General features: G+C 58.3%; 8 protein-coding genes across 8 annotated transcripts; 5 read left to right on the top strand and 3 right to left on the bottom strand.

Annotated features, from left to right (window-relative positions):
• Window positions 1–149: 149 nt before the first annotated feature.
• Window positions 150–1,535, top strand: Malapachy_3171 (exs-domain-containing protein; the record flags this gene model as incomplete). The annotated part of the gene is made up of 2 exons (XM_018137649.1): window positions 150–640; window positions 671–1,535. 2 exons carry the CDS (start codon window positions 150–152, stop codon window positions 1,533–1,535), a joined length of 1,356 nt encoding a protein of 451 aa, XP_017993934.1.
• A 46-nt stretch (window positions 1,536–1,581) lies between these two features.
• Window positions 1,582–4,128, bottom strand: Malapachy_3128 (protein required for actin cytoskeleton organization and cell cycle progression; the record flags this gene model as incomplete). The annotated part of the gene is made up of 2 exons (XM_018137606.1): window positions 1,582–1,690; window positions 1,724–4,128. 2 exons carry the CDS (start codon window positions 4,126–4,128, stop codon window positions 1,582–1,584), a joined length of 2,514 nt encoding a protein of 837 aa, XP_017994207.1.
• Window positions 4,129–4,226: 98 nt separating this feature from the next.
• Malapachy_3087 (dbp7-rna helicase required for 60s ribosomal subunit assembly) lies at window positions 4,227–6,530 on the top strand (the record flags this gene model as incomplete). The annotated part of the gene is made up of 1 exon (XM_018137566.1): window positions 4,227–6,530. The coding sequence occupies one exon, from the start codon at window positions 4,227–4,229 to the stop codon at window positions 6,528–6,530; it is 2,304 nt and encodes a 767-aa protein (XP_017993819.1).
• Window positions 6,531–6,545: 15 nt separating this feature from the next.
• On the bottom strand, window positions 6,546–7,826 carry Malapachy_3100 (lhp1-rna binding protein; the record flags this gene model as incomplete). Its single annotated transcript, XM_018137578.1, has 1 exon — window positions 6,546–7,826. The coding sequence occupies one exon, from the start codon at window positions 7,824–7,826 to the stop codon at window positions 6,546–6,548; it is 1,281 nt and encodes a 426-aa protein (XP_017994115.1).
• A 159-nt stretch (window positions 7,827–7,985) lies between these two features.
• Window positions 7,986–10,616, bottom strand: Malapachy_3071 (hypothetical protein; the record flags this gene model as incomplete). Its single annotated transcript, XM_018137550.1, has 1 exon — window positions 7,986–10,616. One exon carries the CDS (start codon window positions 10,614–10,616, stop codon window positions 7,986–7,988), a length of 2,631 nt encoding a protein of 876 aa, XP_017993566.1.
• Window positions 10,617–11,247: 631 nt separating this feature from the next.
• Malapachy_3082 (cytochrome c oxidase assembly protein cox15) lies at window positions 11,248–12,756 on the top strand (the record flags this gene model as incomplete). Its single annotated transcript, XM_018137561.1, has 1 exon — window positions 11,248–12,756. The coding sequence occupies one exon, from the start codon at window positions 11,248–11,250 to the stop codon at window positions 12,754–12,756; it is 1,509 nt and encodes a 502-aa protein (XP_017993814.1).
• A 120-nt stretch (window positions 12,757–12,876) lies between these two features.
• Malapachy_3122 (rhogef domain-containing protein gxci-like) lies at window positions 12,877–13,670 on the top strand (the record flags this gene model as incomplete). Its single annotated transcript, XM_018137600.1, has 3 exons — window positions 12,877–13,227; window positions 13,260–13,489; window positions 13,520–13,670. 3 exons carry the CDS (start codon window positions 12,877–12,879, stop codon window positions 13,668–13,670), a joined length of 732 nt encoding a protein of 243 aa, XP_017994209.1.
• Window positions 13,671–13,863: 193 nt separating this feature from the next.
• Malapachy_3119 (protein esc1) lies at window positions 13,864–15,270 on the top strand (the record flags this gene model as incomplete). Its single annotated transcript, XM_018137597.1, has 2 exons — window positions 13,864–14,275; window positions 14,306–15,270. 2 exons carry the CDS (start codon window positions 13,864–13,866, stop codon window positions 15,268–15,270), a joined length of 1,377 nt encoding a protein of 458 aa, XP_017994047.1.
• Between the last annotated feature and the right edge of the window lie 144 nt (window positions 15,271–15,414).

The raw sequence follows: 15,414 nt of genomic DNA, 5'->3' as shown, positions 1-15,414 counted from the left end.
GTAGTGTATGTGTGTGTGTGTTTATTGGTAGAGAGTGCCGTGGAACGATCATGCTGGCTGGCCTCGCAAGGTAGCTTGCCGAGGCTCACGCGGTGCCTCCACTTGTCCCCCGCCTACGACGACGTGATTGACCTTGCCGGCGGAGCGCGATGGCGTTGCGCATTTTCCGCTGGGCAGGCGTACTGTGTGTATTAGGAGGCCTAGCGCATGCCCTTGATTCGGAGCTCGAAGCGAATAGCACCTACGATGCGCCGTTTGTCCATTTTCTCCCGCCCATCTTTCGTGTTGTGTTAATGACGGCGCTGTGTATTTTGGGCTTTGGCGTCGACTTGCACATCCTCCAGCGATGGGGCATGAACTTGTGGACCAGCCGTGGGTCGGTATACTTGCCTGTAAGCTCGGACCTAGGGCCACCTTCGCGGTCGGCGGAAGACAGCGGCGCAGGCCCACTGTTCCTCCTGGCGCTGTGCCATGTAGTCTGGGCAACGTTCTGTTGGCTCATGTACCGCTGGCACTTGGATCCAACGACAGGTGCACGCACGATGGCCTCGCAGACATGGGAAGTCACTACTATTGTGGGCTTGCTTGCCATGTGGCTCGTCCCTGGCCCCTTCCGACCGCTCTTGCGAGCGTGGAATCGGTACGTATAGCGCCCTTGGCTTACCTACAGGACACTCTTCCGACTTCTCACGCCGTCCCTGCGCCAGACTATCCAGTTTTCCGACGTGATTGCCGCCGATATGCTCACATCGTTTGCCAAGGTCATGGGCGATGTCTGGCTCTCGATCGTGGTGGTCGTATACTTTATTCGTGGCCAAGCCGTCGACGATCAGGTGCTGGTACAGGCTGAGATGCAGTGGGCCGTGCCATTGCTGATCAGTATTCCCTATGTAATTCGACTTCGGCAGTGTCTGTCCGAGTACGGCTCGTCGAATCGTGCGATTGGCCGGCCCAAGCGGCCTCTGTACAATGCACTGAAGTACGCGTCAGCGCTGCCTGTGATTTGGCTGCGTGTATGGCAGCCTAGTACGACGACGTGGTTCTCATCGTACATCGGTGTGGACGCGTTGTGGTACATGTCTGTGTTGGTGAATACCCTCTTTTCATTCTGGTGGGACGTGACGAACGACTGGGGTCTGGACCTCCTGCAGTATCCTTCCATCCAGACCATCTGGGCTCAGCCCCAAGCCCATCTCCCACCTCTGCACCGGCGCACAACGTCGGACACGGAGGCCAGTTCCGCGCTGGAAATGACGGAGCCTAGGCCGACACATGCGCGACGCAACAGCATGCTGCGTGCGCCAGAAAAGCATCTTCCATTGCCCGGTAGCGTGTACTGGGTGTTCTTAGTCGTCAACCTATTCCTCCGCTTCACGTGGTCGCTCAAACTCAGCTCGCACTGGCAGTACCTCGTGGAATGGCAGCGTGGCCTATTGTTGTTGGAGGCGCTGGAAATTGTACGTCGTACCGTATGGGTCCTCCTGCGTGTCGAGTGGGAGCTGGTCAAGCACAGCCCTGCCGAACTGCTTTCGTAGACGTTTCTGTATACTATATATCCCATGTACCAAAGCCAACATTCGACTACTTCATACGTTTCTTGGCCTGTGTCACATGCTTGCGTAGACGCTTGCTCTTTTCGCGCAGCGATGCATTCTTCTTGCTGCGTACGCCCCAACTCTTGGCAATCATTCTGATAGGTAAGTAAAAGGCCTGCTATACGTACTGGAAATTCTTGCCCTTGGCCTTTTGGCGGTTCGTCGAGCTACTGGCCACCTCCTTGTTCTTCTTGCCTTTGCGGCTACCGTACTTCTCACGACCTTCACGACCGCTGTTGATACTCGCCATGCGCTCTTCATAGTCGGCCTTCGCCTTCTTGCGTGGACCCAAAATATCCGACTCGTCGAGCACCTCACCACCTGCGCTGCCACTGGCCGACATGCGCTTCTTCGAGAGCTGCAAGGCTGCAAGCTCGCGACGTGCACGAGCGCCGGCAGCTCCCCCCACCTTCGCCTCTTCTTCCGCCGCTTGAAGTCGGAGTTCATTCAGTTTCGCGAAATCGGCCGGTGTCAGAATCTTGGTCATCGCCAGCTCGGAGAACTGGTCAGGCTTGTCACTGGTAGGCTCCTCCTTCTGGTCCTCGTTAGCCTCGTCCTCTGCCTCGCTCTCGTCGCTCTCGCCGTCACCCTGCTCCTTGCGTTTGCGCGCCTCACGACGTTCGCGACGTGCCTCACGCACACGTTCGCTCATAGGTCGCGTATCTTTCGGCTTCGCATCTTCATTGTCACTTGCGTCCAAGTCACTGTGCTCTAGCGAGAAGTGACTGCCGTCCTCTTCGTCCGAGCTTACATTGATCCAGCCGCCAGAGCTATCGCTATCTGACGCGCTTTCGAGCTCCCAGCCATCCCAGCCAGCCTCGTCCTCCTCGTCATCGGCACGTTCTTTCAGGTGCTGCTCCAACAATTCGATACCTTGAATGCCATGCACTTCGCGACGGTCCACACCGAACCGCTCTGGCATTTTGCCCTGCGCCAGCGCCATCGAGCCTGCCTTGCCACGCTCTGCGCGACGCAGCATGGCAGGATTTACTTCACGGTACAGCTGCATCAAACCTCGCGAGGCGGCACTCACACCCTTGTCTTTGGAGCGGCGGTACGCCACAAGGTCTTCCAACAAATCCTCTTCCATGCACCATGGCTGACGTCGGCAGATCTCGCGAATGGTATTGATGCCGGCCGCCACAACTTCAGCACCTACACCCGGGTGCACAAACGCATAGGCAATCTTGCGCAACACAGGCGTCAGGACATCGGTCGGCGTCTGATCGTGAACCGACTGAGCGAGGGATACGAGAATGAGTGTAATGTGCAGCTGGTGCGGCATAAGGTACTTTGCCACGTAGCTGTAAAAGCTTAAAATCGTTAAGCGGTGCGTACTCATTACGCGACTCAAAAGCTGCAGGAGACGCACTTTCATTTCCAGCGGGTGACGTTTATCGCCCTTGCTTAGGTTCTCAAACAAGCCTTCGGCAAACGCCTGCGGGTCGTGGAGCAAATGAATCGCCGCCATATTGCTCGTGTCTTGATCTTCTTTATCAAGCGCTTTCGATGCTTGCTCTTTCCGACGCCGACGTGCCTGCGCCTGCGCCAGCTTCAAACGACGCTCGCCAGCCTTGGTCTTCTTTCCGACCTTGCGTTGGTGTTCTAAGCGGCCAACATCTGGGCCTTGATCGTCGTTCTCCTCATCGCTGTCCTCTGCGCCCTGTTCAGAGGCATGCAAATCGCCCAGGAAGAAACGCACCGCTGACGCCTGCACTTTGGGATGCGGATGCGTGCACGCCATCGCCAACAGCGCCACGGTCCGTGTATCGTTCCAAATCCGACGTCGCCACATTTCTGAGGCGACTCGTACCGCCCATAGAGCTTCCGTGCGGCCCTTCAGCTCGGCATCCGCCCGGCGCAGCACGACGCTGGACCCGTCGGCATTCATGCCACGCTCGACCATGCCGAACAAGAGTCCTTGGACCATGCGGTTCAAGCGTGGATCCTTCGACTTGTGATTGGCCAGTTTAAGATCCTGCACGATCGTATGGAGAATCGAAGTGCGCATTTCTGATGAGGTCGTGACACTCAAGAGAGGGAACAGGGTCTTGAGCAACGCCTCACTCGAAATCACATGACGATTACGCAGGAGCGTCAAGGCGCGGAAGCACGTCTTACGAAGATCAGGGCTCAGACTTGTATGGTGCTCGAGCAGCAATTCACTCACATGCTGCGGGAACTCGGCGGTGATCTGTGGATAGCTTGGCGCGAGTTGCGCGACAAACGAAAGAAGCTGCTCAAACTGCTCTTGCTGATCTTTGCTCATACGTACGGCATGAACGCCTGTGCCATCGGCAGCACTGCCTTCGACATGCTGCCCAATGCCCGAGGCATAGATGCGGCGCAAGCTTTCGTAATGATTCCATTGTGCCAAAAACTCTTCGGTATACGCGGCCGGCTCGCGCTTCAGCAGATTCTGTAGCGCGGGCAGGTTCGATGTATCCTGCAAGCCACGGGCCTTGGACCTGTAGATCAAGCCATTCTCGCGTACCACCGCGGTGGGTCGGGCCGGTGCCACGGCTTTGCCCATGTCTCGTGGTCGCACGCAATGGGACGTCTGCGCGCCGCGGCGGCGGAAAAAATTTTCCAAGTGGAGGTGCGTACAACGTGCCTTTCGTTGGTGCTACGATGGACGACGACGGGCTGCTGCTCAACTTTGATACGAGCACGCCAGCCTCGGCGCCTGGACGACGACGTGAGAAGAAGCGTAGCCGCGGCTCGGAGTCGCGTGATCATGGCCTTAAGCGTGCCCGCCCAGCGCCGACACCGGATGCGCAGCAGGCTGCGAAGGATGCGGCGGCGGATCGACGTACCGTGGCGCTAGCACACGCCATGGTCAGCGGTGCACAGAAAGACTCTGCCGTGAAAGCGCCCCCCAAAGCCGGTACGGGCTACATCTCCTCCTTGTTTGCGCGTGACGAAGCGAATGCCGATGAGCCAGCTGCTGTGCCCTCGGCCGGGCCTGTCATGCCGTCCAATGCGCCCCAAGGCGAGGCGACATTTGAGTCGCTGGGTCTTGATACCCTTATTGCGACGCATCTCCGTGAGCGTATGGACATTTGTGGACGGCCGACGGACATTCAACGCATGGCCATCCCGCCTCTCTTGGCCTCGCCCCCTTCGTCCTTGGCGATGCGTGATGTGCTTATGCAGGCGCAGACGGGTAGTGGCAAGACATTGACGTACCTTCTTCCTATTCTTCAATCGCTACTTCCTTTGTCGGAAGAGAGCTTTATTGATCGCAGTGTCGGTACACTGGCGATCGTCTTAGCCCCGACGCGTGAATTGGCGCGACAGATATACCAAGTCCTTGAACGTCTCCTAACACTCTCTCTTTCCTCGAAAGACGATGACGGCGCACCACGTCGGCGTACGCGCTGGATTGTCCCAGGTCTGTTAACTGGTGGAAGTACGAAGAACCACGAAAAGCAGCGCCTACGCAAGGGCTGTACCATCCTTGTCGCGACCCCTGGCCGACTGTTAGATCACTTGCAGAACACGTCAAGTTTGGACGTGGGTAAGTGTCGTTGGCTCGTACTGGACGAAGCCGATCGTCTTCTGGAGATGGGCTTTGAGGAGCAGCTCAGTGGCATTGTCAAGGCATTGGAAGGGCGGCGTCGACTTAGTCTTCAATTGGCACGAGACGCCTTGCTCAACAGTGGTGCGATTCGAAGTGATACACCGGACGAACAGGTGACAGATTCGCTAGGCATTGCATGGTGGGCGTGGCGACGTCGTGTCGTGCTTTGCTCTGCCACGCTCGATGAGCGTGTTCAGGCGTTTTCTGGGACGACGCTGAAAGAGCCGTTGCTCGTTCGTGCAGGCATGAAGTCGGCCCCATCGACTGTCGCGACGGCGGTCCCGACAGAGTCCTCGGCCACGGTGCCTGTCGCATCGGCTGCGACCTTTGCTGCGCCGACGCAGCTGGAGCAGCACGCGATTATCGTCCCGCCGAAACTTCGGCTGGTCACGTTGGTCGCGTTGCTTCGACGCAGTGTGCCCAAAGTGGCCGAGATGCCGACGCGTGTGATTGTGTTTTTGACATGCACGGACAGTGTCGACTTCCATTGGCATGCGCTGGGCGGCGCCTCCATGGACGGCAAAGCCGGCGCGGCCGAGTCTGCTGAAGCGGAGAAGGACCAGGACACGCCGCTCGCCCAGAAGAGCGAGCTGCTACCTGGTGTGCCGATCTACCGATTGCATGGCTCCATGACGCAGAAGGAGCGCATTGCTTCGCTACGTCACTTTCACAAACTGACCGATGGGACGGATGCGCCGCCAGCGACGCGGGGTGGCGTGTTGCTATGTACGTCGGTGGCCTCGCGTGGTCTGGACTTGCCACAGGTCCGGTGCGTGATCCAAATGGATGTCCCGACCGAGGGTGGCGTGGAAGAGTATGTGCACCGTGTCGGCCGTACCGCTCGTGTGGGTCAACAAGGCACAAGCTGGCTGATGCTCATGCCTCACGAAAAGCCCTGGCTTACAACGCTCGCGCAGCGCATGGTCGTGGGCCAGCCGCCCCGTCCTGCCCACGTCTCGTTGGTCGGCTACGATACGGTGCTGTACGAAGGGTTTGGCGGCGCCGCGCGCGAGTACGAATCACGTGCGACCGACGTCCAAATGGCGCTGGAACGATGGGTCCTTGCTGCGCCGCATCATGCTACGCTGGCCCGCACGGCGTTCTTAGCGCACATTCGTGCGTATGCGACGCACCCAGCGAGCGAGCGAGCGATCTTCCACGTGAATCAGCTGCATCTTGGTCACTTGGCGAAAGCGTTTGCCTTGCGTGAGGCGCCGAACACGGTGCAACGCACGGCGAAAAAGGAGCATGACAAGCAGACCAAACCCGCGACGAAGGACCAGGTACGGGCGCAGAGCACCGAAGAACGCAAGCGCCGTATGCTAGCCAATCTTCCTGTGGAGTCCATGTAGTAGCTATGTATGTATTTACGCCTCGGTCTTGCTACGCTTTGGTTCGATCGAGGGCGGCTCGCCTTCGTGCTTGCGCTTCTCATGATGGCCGTCACGGGTGCCACCACGGCCGCCGCCGCGTCCACCGCGGCCGCGGTGACCGCCACGACCACCGCCACGACCACCACGGCGCGGGGCATGACGGTCCGCCTCGCGACGGTCCAGCAAAAAGCTCGCGCGGAAGTTGGCACGCTCAATGTAAAAGTTACGCGCCTTGGCCTCGTCCAGGCGCTCCCACGCCACGGTGTTGCCGCCGACAGTGATGCCCTTGTCGACGATCTCCTTGAGCTTGTCGTCGGTCACTGGTTCACGGAAGCCCACGACACCTTCAACGGCATCGTTCGGGAACTCGACAAACGATGTGGGGTGCAGCGTTGTGAGCGTGTCCTTGAGTTCTTTCCAGCTGCCGCCCTGCGCGGCGTTGGTAAACTTGAGCACACTGCGTTCCGGGAATGTGACCTGATCGCCATCGATCGTGCCGTCTGGCCGCGTCGTGAGCGTGGTGCCATTGTACTCAAACGACAGAGGCTCCGCACGCGACGAGGCAGCCTCCGATGCGGCATGGCCATGCTGACGCTCCATCTCGCGGAACGCATTGAACTTGCGGCCAGAGGGCTTGGATGGGTTGTTGTTCGGGTCAATGCCCTTCTCCTTCATCTTCATAGCGACGTACGCGGGCTTGCTCATCACCTGGAGCTTCGTCTCCTTGTACACCACACCGTGGCCACCATCCTCAATGGGGTCCATGGACTTGGCCTGCGCCAAAAACGCCGTCATGTCCGCTGGCTCGGCGAATTCCACAAACACACTGTTCTTGAACTTGCGTGGCTTTTCGTTCTCACGGCGCATACGCACACTGTTGATCCGACCGAACTGCGAGAAGTAATCTTCCAGCTCCTTCTGCAGGCCATCGTACTCGTCCGGGAAGCCCTTGGCGTAGACACTGCGTGCGTGTGCGTCGGGCACCGGCACCAGCTCGGTCTTGCGGCGCACACGCGTACCCTCCTCGTCGACCTCCAGCAGTGACTCGGACGTACGGAGCGCCTCGGCAATCTCGCTCGTGCTCAGTACCTCGCGCACTGGCTTCATACGCTTGAACGAGGCCAGCGTCTCGATCGGGACCCAGCCTTGCGGGTCCTTGCGCGTGAGTGTGAACAAAAACTTGTCGAACGGCAAGTTGGCATCGGCAAAGTAAAACTCAACCTGCTTCAGCGCCGCGCTCTTCGCCTCGTCCTTCGAAAGAGGAGTGCCTGACATCGTGGTAGCAGCCCCGAAACCACCAGCGTCGCTGCCTGGCGTCGCTCGCTCGCCCTGTGCGCGCAAAAAAAAAGTGCGCAGCCACGTGATGCGATCGATGCTGTGCGACATTCTCATTACCTACAAGACAGGACACCCATCTACTATGTATGTATTGCTTTAATTCGGCACGCCACGAAGCAGGCGCGCTTCATGCGACTCGGTGTATCGCATCACAAAGTTGACAATCGTCACAGTGAGGATACCGAAGCACAAGAACGTGGGGCCGTACGAGTCCGAGTACACGTTCGAGGAGCTACGCTCCCGGATCTTGAGGGCGCGCCACATGTACAGCACACCCGAGTAGGCCAGCGCAAAGAGCGCTAGCAGCGTGAATAGAGCACTGGTCACCAAGCCAGCCACATCGCCAGGACGGTGGAAGTTCAGCAGACCCGTAGCGATCGAGGCAATGAGCACACTGAACTCGAGCCACTTGAGGAACGTGCGTTCGTTCGCAAAGTACACCTTGGGCTCAATGCGGATCGGCACCGAGACCTTCTTGCCCGGCTGCGCCTGGAACTCAGTAACGTACTCCACACCCGCCGGCGGGCGGCTACCCTCGCCATGCGGCTCCTCTTCATCGCGGCCTTGCAGCGCACGAAGCGCACGCTCGTCCTCCTCGTCCTCCTCGTCCTGCGGCTGATCAGCCGCCGCCGACGAGGCGGCCTGGCTCGAGGGATGGTGCCACAAGCGGCTGATATTGTTGCCCACTTTCTGCAGGTAGTTCTTGTCAAAGACATTCGAGGGCGCCAGAATATCTGCGCGACTCGTAGCGACTCGCGCATCCGAGCGCGATGGCGCGGCCGTCTCCTTGATCGGCGCCTTGGACGCTGCCTTCTGCGCGCCCTCCGACTCGCGGCGGTGCTCAATCAGGTACTTTTCGCGCTGCTCACGAATCTCCTTGATGCGTGGATCAAACGCCGAGAGACCCACATTGTCAGCTTCCTGCTGCGCATTGGCGATCTGCGACGCAAGGTGGTCGTCCTCGCCCTCAAACTCGTCCTCGCTCACCGGCTCGTAGTGGGGCTGCTGCTTGTGGCTCTGGCTGCTGCCGCCACTGCCATGCGACGCCTCCGACGTCGCCGAGCTGTGCTGCGGGCGGTCCAACGCCAGGTTCATGGACACAGGCTTGCGGATGTCAATGTCCATCTGCGGCAGCCAGAAGGGCACCAGGTCCACACGGTTCGACAGCAGCGTCGCACAGCCGTGAATAAACTTGGAGAACTTCGGCACTGCCTCAACCAGGTGGCTCGACACAAGCTCACGCACCCACTTCGGCGGCTCTTGGCCCATTTGTGTCTGCAGCTTGACTTCCAGTACGCCATACGGGAAACGCTCAACATCGCCTTCCGGCAGCTGGTCAAAGGGGTAGTCGATGCCGATGTCCATACGACGCCAGTTCTTGCCAGCGCGCTGCACACCGTCCCAGTTGTCCTCACGCACAAGCGTAAGCTCCGTGTCGAGCGAGATACGCACACGCGCATCGCCTGGCAGCTGGAAAGCCGTACGGTTGTAAAACGAGCGCATCACAGGCACCAGCTTGCGCGAGAGTACCGAGTACTGCACTTCCGACGCAAGCTGGATCATCGAGTCGATTTCCTTGTCGGACTTCTTGCCCTTCTTGCGCATCTCTTCGAACGTGTCGTTCATACGGTATTCACCGCGCATGTACGCATTCACAAGCTCCTCCTTGATCGGGAAGCGTGCCTTGACACTCTTCTCACCCGTCCAGTCTTCACGATGCGTCTTACGCTCCACAAAGATCGTCTTGTTGTCCATGCCACCGTACCAACGCAGACGGATGGCTTCCGCACCCTCCGTCTTCTCCAGCCGGCCCAGGTACAGCTCCAGGTCCTCATTGTCGTAGTAGATCGAGGTGATCGCACTGTCCTCCGGCTGGTACTCCTTGTCGCTGTTGAACACAAGCACTGGCAAGTGTTTCAGAATGAACAGCTTCAGTGGCACAATGTTGTCCGGGTGCACCCAGTACTTGGTCGTCTGACGCACAAACGCACTCTGCGAGCCACCCGCACTCGAGTCACCCTTCACAGGGTGACCACGCGTATGCACAATGTCGAACATCTTCGAGAGCTTGACAATCAGCGCATCGTAGTTCTCCTTGTAGAACGGACGTGTGCTCAGGTAGTGCTGCACAAACTCCTTGCGCAGCAGGCGGCCCGTCTGCTTGTCGTGCTTCTTTACAATCTTCAGGAAACCCGTGTAGTTCAGCTTGGTAAACAGCGCCAAGTCGTGCACATCAGCAATCACATTCGCCAACTGCTCCTCCAGGTCTTGGAAACGCTCCTCAAAGTGGTCAGGCTCGTCACTGTCACTGTCGAACTCGTCGTCCGAGCCCGCATTGTGACGTGCCTGGTACATCATCTCACGGTGCGCGCCATGCGCACTTGACTCCAACTCGGGCTCGTGCGCATGCTCGTCGCCCTCGGCATCGTGATGGCCATGCTCATGCGCCGCCTCGTACGCATCGCGCGCCTTCATAAGCTGCGTCACTTCCGTGTTCACCTGCTCAATACGGCCAGTAAGCTCCGAAACCTTGCTCTTTTGGAACGAATACACCTTATCCAGCTCCATGCGCAGCTCCTCAACAAACTCATCCTCGTCCTTGTCTGTCCATGTACCCTGGTTCTCAGCCATGCGCCTCTTAATCTCTTTCTTGAGATCAGAGTACTGCAGGTACTGAGACGACCATTCCGGATACAAGGACGTCTTAATCGTCCGTCCGAACTTCATGGTGGTGCGTCGATTGTGAGCGAAGGGCTACCCACGCACTCTCGCCCCGGGCGAGCGCTCCTGGGCCTAGTCGCTGGGACCATCTGGCCTGCGTACCGCTGCACACGTGCACATTCTCACATATCATTGCACCAAACGAGCACGTGCGCTCCATGACGTACATGTAATTTGCATGTCACTTACGGCTCCACCCCTCGTCCACGTCTGTACATCACATTCTCCCGATCCTAGGCACAGATGGTCCGCCATGATAGGAGAGGTGAGGACAGGCTGTCTTAGAGAGCTAGAAGTGCTGGCGCGGTAAAACCTCCGACTATTGTTGGGTCATGCTCATGGTATGACGCTTTTCCTCAGGGACGATTACACAGCTCTTTCCCATCGCCTCGGCCTGGACCAAGCCTCGGGCCTGGCCTTGCTATAGCGTCTTTGGTAGATACACCGCTCAAGGGGCGCCCGTGCAACAGCGTCCCTTCTTCCTCTACACCAGCCGCGTCGCCATGAGCCTACCTTACCACGTGACTGGGTGGCTAGGCTTGAGTGGTGGGTGGCCCAGGCGGCTTCCTCCCCGCGGAGCTGGCCGGTTCGTTTCTTTTCTTCGTGCCACCTTTTCCTTATGTGTGTCCGCGGGACGATGCTGCGCCCAGTGCGCATGCTTACAGCCCTGAGCACGTCACGTATGTGTACACGCCTCTCACGGAGCGCGGTGGCCACACCGATGTGGACGGCAGCTCCGGCGCGATCCCTCCACGTCCGTGCGGCCGTGCCGCTGCATGCCAAGAGCATCACGCCTGTGCGCACCGTAGCACGTACGGCTTCGATGCCTGTCAGGAACATGCTCCGCCTGTACTCCAATGCGTCTTTTTCTGGGCCAGAAAAGCTGGTCTTCCCACCCACCACGAGCAAGGTGGTCGCATACCATTTGCTTGCGTCGGCAGCCCTAGTCTTCCTTATTATTATTGTTGGCGGTATTACGCGTCTTACCGAGTCGGGTCTCTCTATTACGGAGTGGAACCCCGGCTTGAAAGGTATGCGTCTTCCTCAGACGGACGAAGAGTGGAATGCGGAATGGGATAAGTACAAGCAATCGCCGGAATTCAAGATGCTGAATTCGAATATGACGCTCGAAGATTTCAAGTCGATCTTTATGTGGGAATGGTCGCACCGTATTCTTGGTCGGTTTATTGGTACCTTCTTTGTTCTTCCTGCTGCTCTTTTCTGCCTTCGTCGTGGTATGGTCACGCCCGACATCAAGAAGAAGCTGTTGCTCATTGCTGCTGGTATTGGTTTCCAAGGTTTCCTTGGCTGGTTCATGGTGGCAAGTGGTCTGCAGAACCCCTATGAAAATGAGCCACTGACATCGCAGCCTCGCCCCGACTGGACGCCGCGTGTGGATCATTTCCGGTTGGCGGCGCATCTGGGTACGGCGTTTGCTGTGTACATGGGTATGGTCTACACGGCCATTTCGATCCTGCGCGACAATGCCGTCGTGAAGCAAATGAAGGCATCGCCGGATCAGCAGGATGCTATCGTGTCCAAGTTTTTGAACTCGCTGACCAACCCTGCTGCTCGTAAGTTCCGCATGGTGGCTATGGGCATGCTGGCCCTTGCCTTCACTACGGCGATGTACGGCGCGTTTGTCGCTGGTCTGGATGCTGGCTTGGTATACAGTGAGTTCCCCTTCATGGGCGAGAAGCGTTTACTACCACCTAAGGACGAGCTGCTGGACCCACGTTACTCAGTGCGTACCTCGGATGGCAGCACACCATCCTCCTCGTACATGGTGATGGGCAACGTGACACAGAACCCTGTGACGGTGCAGGCGATTCACCGGTACCTGGGTCTCACGACTTTGACGGCTGCTTTCCTTTTCATGCGGTACGCATCGCGCAACAAACTGCAACTTCCGCCTGCCGCGTCTCGGTTTGCCAAGGGCGCGGCGCACATGTCGGCTACACAGGCTCTTTTGGGTATTGCGACACTGATCTATATGGTTCCGATTTCCCTGGCATCGCTGCACCAGGGTGGTGCCGTGGTTGTTTTGACCATGCTAACGGGTGTCTTGGCCGTGACACGCAAGCCTAGCCAGGCAATCAACGCGTTTGGGCATGCCCGTCGACAAGCCGCATCTCTTCGTACATAGTATGGGTAGGGCGTCGTACAAGCCGTGACACGATGTGGAGGCGGGGCAGGTCAGGGCCATAGTGCCTTGCGCCGTCGTACCTACCTGGGCTGCCTTTTTGCCCGATCGCACATCGTCCTGATGGCATCGCCGTTTGCGCTTCCAGCCTCGGAACGCCAAGCGTTCTTCACGCTGCTTGATGAATATTTTTCGTCTCGGCCTCATGTTTTAGACCATTTCCAAACACCATTGGCGCCGTCCGTGACGGCGGCCCCCACTGTGTCCACTACGTCAGACACGCCCTTGGCAGGGAAAAAAGCCGCGCCACCCCCACCTCCCCGCCGAAGCAATAGTACCATGTCTTCGGCTTCGACACCTGCTCCCCCCTACTCCCCACCCGTGGACCACCTCGCATCCGAGATGGAGGACAAAGCTCATGTTTCGTCCGTGCATCACGGCATTCGCAAGCCTGCAGGCTTGACGACCACCAAGGTACGTTGTGATCGCTCCCTCACGCATGAAAGTCTATTGGATTTTTGGATACTTCATCGAAAGGGGCTGCTGTACGTTCCGTAATTGGGCATGCTGTTAAGCGGCCGGAAGACCGACCTGCTCCCGGGGCTGGCGACTACTACACCTCGCCCCCTGCTGTGGCAACGCCAAGCACATCAACGTACCCTACAGCTGCCCCCGTTTCTACGCCGGCGTCCGCCGTATCGTCCTCTTTTATCGGTACCGCTGAGGCCTTGTATACGTATGTATATGCCTATCTAACCCCATGTAGCTTTGCTGGCACAGAACCTGGCGATCTTCACGTCGAAAAGGGCGAGACCATTCACCTGCTAGAGAAAGTCTCCGCTGACTGGTACCGTGCTCAAAGTGCGGATGGCACACGGGAAGGCATTGTCCCGACCAACTACATCCAAGTATCGTGAAGCGGCGTACCGCAGCACTGGCGGCGTTGCGAGCCATAGTCTCTGTCGTAGCGAGCATCCCAGGCCACGTGCAACCACGTGCGACCACGTGCGCAGTTGACATGACGGCTAGGTCTCTTCCGGGACAACGTGGCAGCCCGCGTGGCAGGCTCGTGTTTTTGCCACGAGGTCCTTCACGGCGCGTAGACACGACATGAGTAACGAGGCCTTGGGTTTTGTTTCATCGTCAGCTAGTCAAGGAGCGGAGGGCTCGTCAGAGATCGTTTCACTCGAACCTCTGGACTCGTCGTCGCAGCATACTCCGCCGGTGCCGTATACAATGCATTCCGCCACAGGCAAAACCGACGGCACGAACCTTGGGTTCCAAAATGGACATCCCCCCGCATACTCGCACGGTGCGTCAGGGAAGAAGGATGGCAGCGAGGTGGATGCCCATACTGCTGCTGCGATGGACCCGAGCTTGACGGGACAGCGACGTGCCGACAACGCGCAGGCCAGCTACACGGGTGTGCGACAGGAGCAACAGCCGTATCGATTGGATTTGTTACAAACGGACCCCAACTTGGAATCCAACGCGCCGCTCGCAGGCGAAGGCGCCGAATCTGGTATGTACACAACTACCTAACGTTATTCAGATCATGTATCGCGCGCGTTCCCCTTCCTATCGAACTCGATTGGTGCGCAGGATGGCGATAGTCGTTCAGCCATTTTCTCGCCCAACTTCTCCGGCATGGGTGCGGCTCAAGATGCCAATGCGAACAATCTTGCGTACAAAAAACAAGGGTCGGAGAGCTTGCCTGGTGCTTCGGTCACTGATTCGAATGCTGGCTTGCACTCCAAGGCGCAGCGCGGTCCTTCGTACGACTCGCTAGCGCCGCCGGAAAAGAAGGAGACGCCATACAGCCGCAGCCCCAGTCTGCGTGTGACACACAAGATTGCGGAGCGCAAGCGTCGTAAGGAGATGAAGGATCTGTTTGATGAACTGAAGGAATATGTTCCTGTGGACCGTGGTCCCAAGACATCGAAGGGTGACATTCTCAGCAAGGCGGTCCTCCAGTTCCAAACGATGCATCGTGAGCGCGAGCAGCTGATCGAGGCATTGGAAGCGGCGCATCATGAGATCAACCAGCTACGTCAAGTGGCTGGGAATACGGAGCATGCCAACTCGAGCTTGTCCCAGCATGTGTACCCTCACTCCTCGACGACCGCTGCTGCGCCCTCGTACCTGCCGCGTCCCCCGGAGTCGCGTTTGCATGGTATGCAGGAGCAGCATGTATCGCTCCCACGAAGCGACAAAGCCGATACGGCGTCGCATACTACGGGCGTGAATCTGCAGCCGGGCGCACAGCGATCTGGCGAGCAGTTCTTGTCGGAGTTGCGACTTGATCGCCTGCGTCAGTCTCACGACGCAGTGCATCCGAACTTTAAGCAGTTGGATCATGGTGCAAACGTGCTCGATCAGTCGCTCAATGGAGCTCGGTCGTTCCAGCCAGAGTCGTACCAGACGTCACTGGTCTCGACTGAGTTGCCCGCGGGCCAAGAGGCGTCCACTATGAGCTCCGATGCGGCTGCAGGCTCTCATACCAGCCGTGCCATGTAATGCAGATTGGAGTACGTTGATAATATAATAGCAGGCGGCGTATGTGCCGTGATGGTAGTGTAGTACGTCAAGACAGGGAATGGGATGCTCGCGTGGAGAAAGAGGCAGGAAGCGCCGCGTGCCTACCTCCACAAAAGAAGCACG

This window comes from Malassezia pachydermatis (genome assembly GCF_001278385.1).
Source record: "Malassezia pachydermatis strain CBS 1879 chromosome Unknown scaffold1, whole genome shotgun sequence".
In the NCBI taxonomy this organism is placed as follows: Eukaryota; Fungi; Basidiomycota; class Malasseziomycetes; order Malasseziales; family Malasseziaceae; genus Malassezia; species Malassezia pachydermatis.
This window is presented reverse-complemented; position numbering and strand designations above follow the sequence as displayed.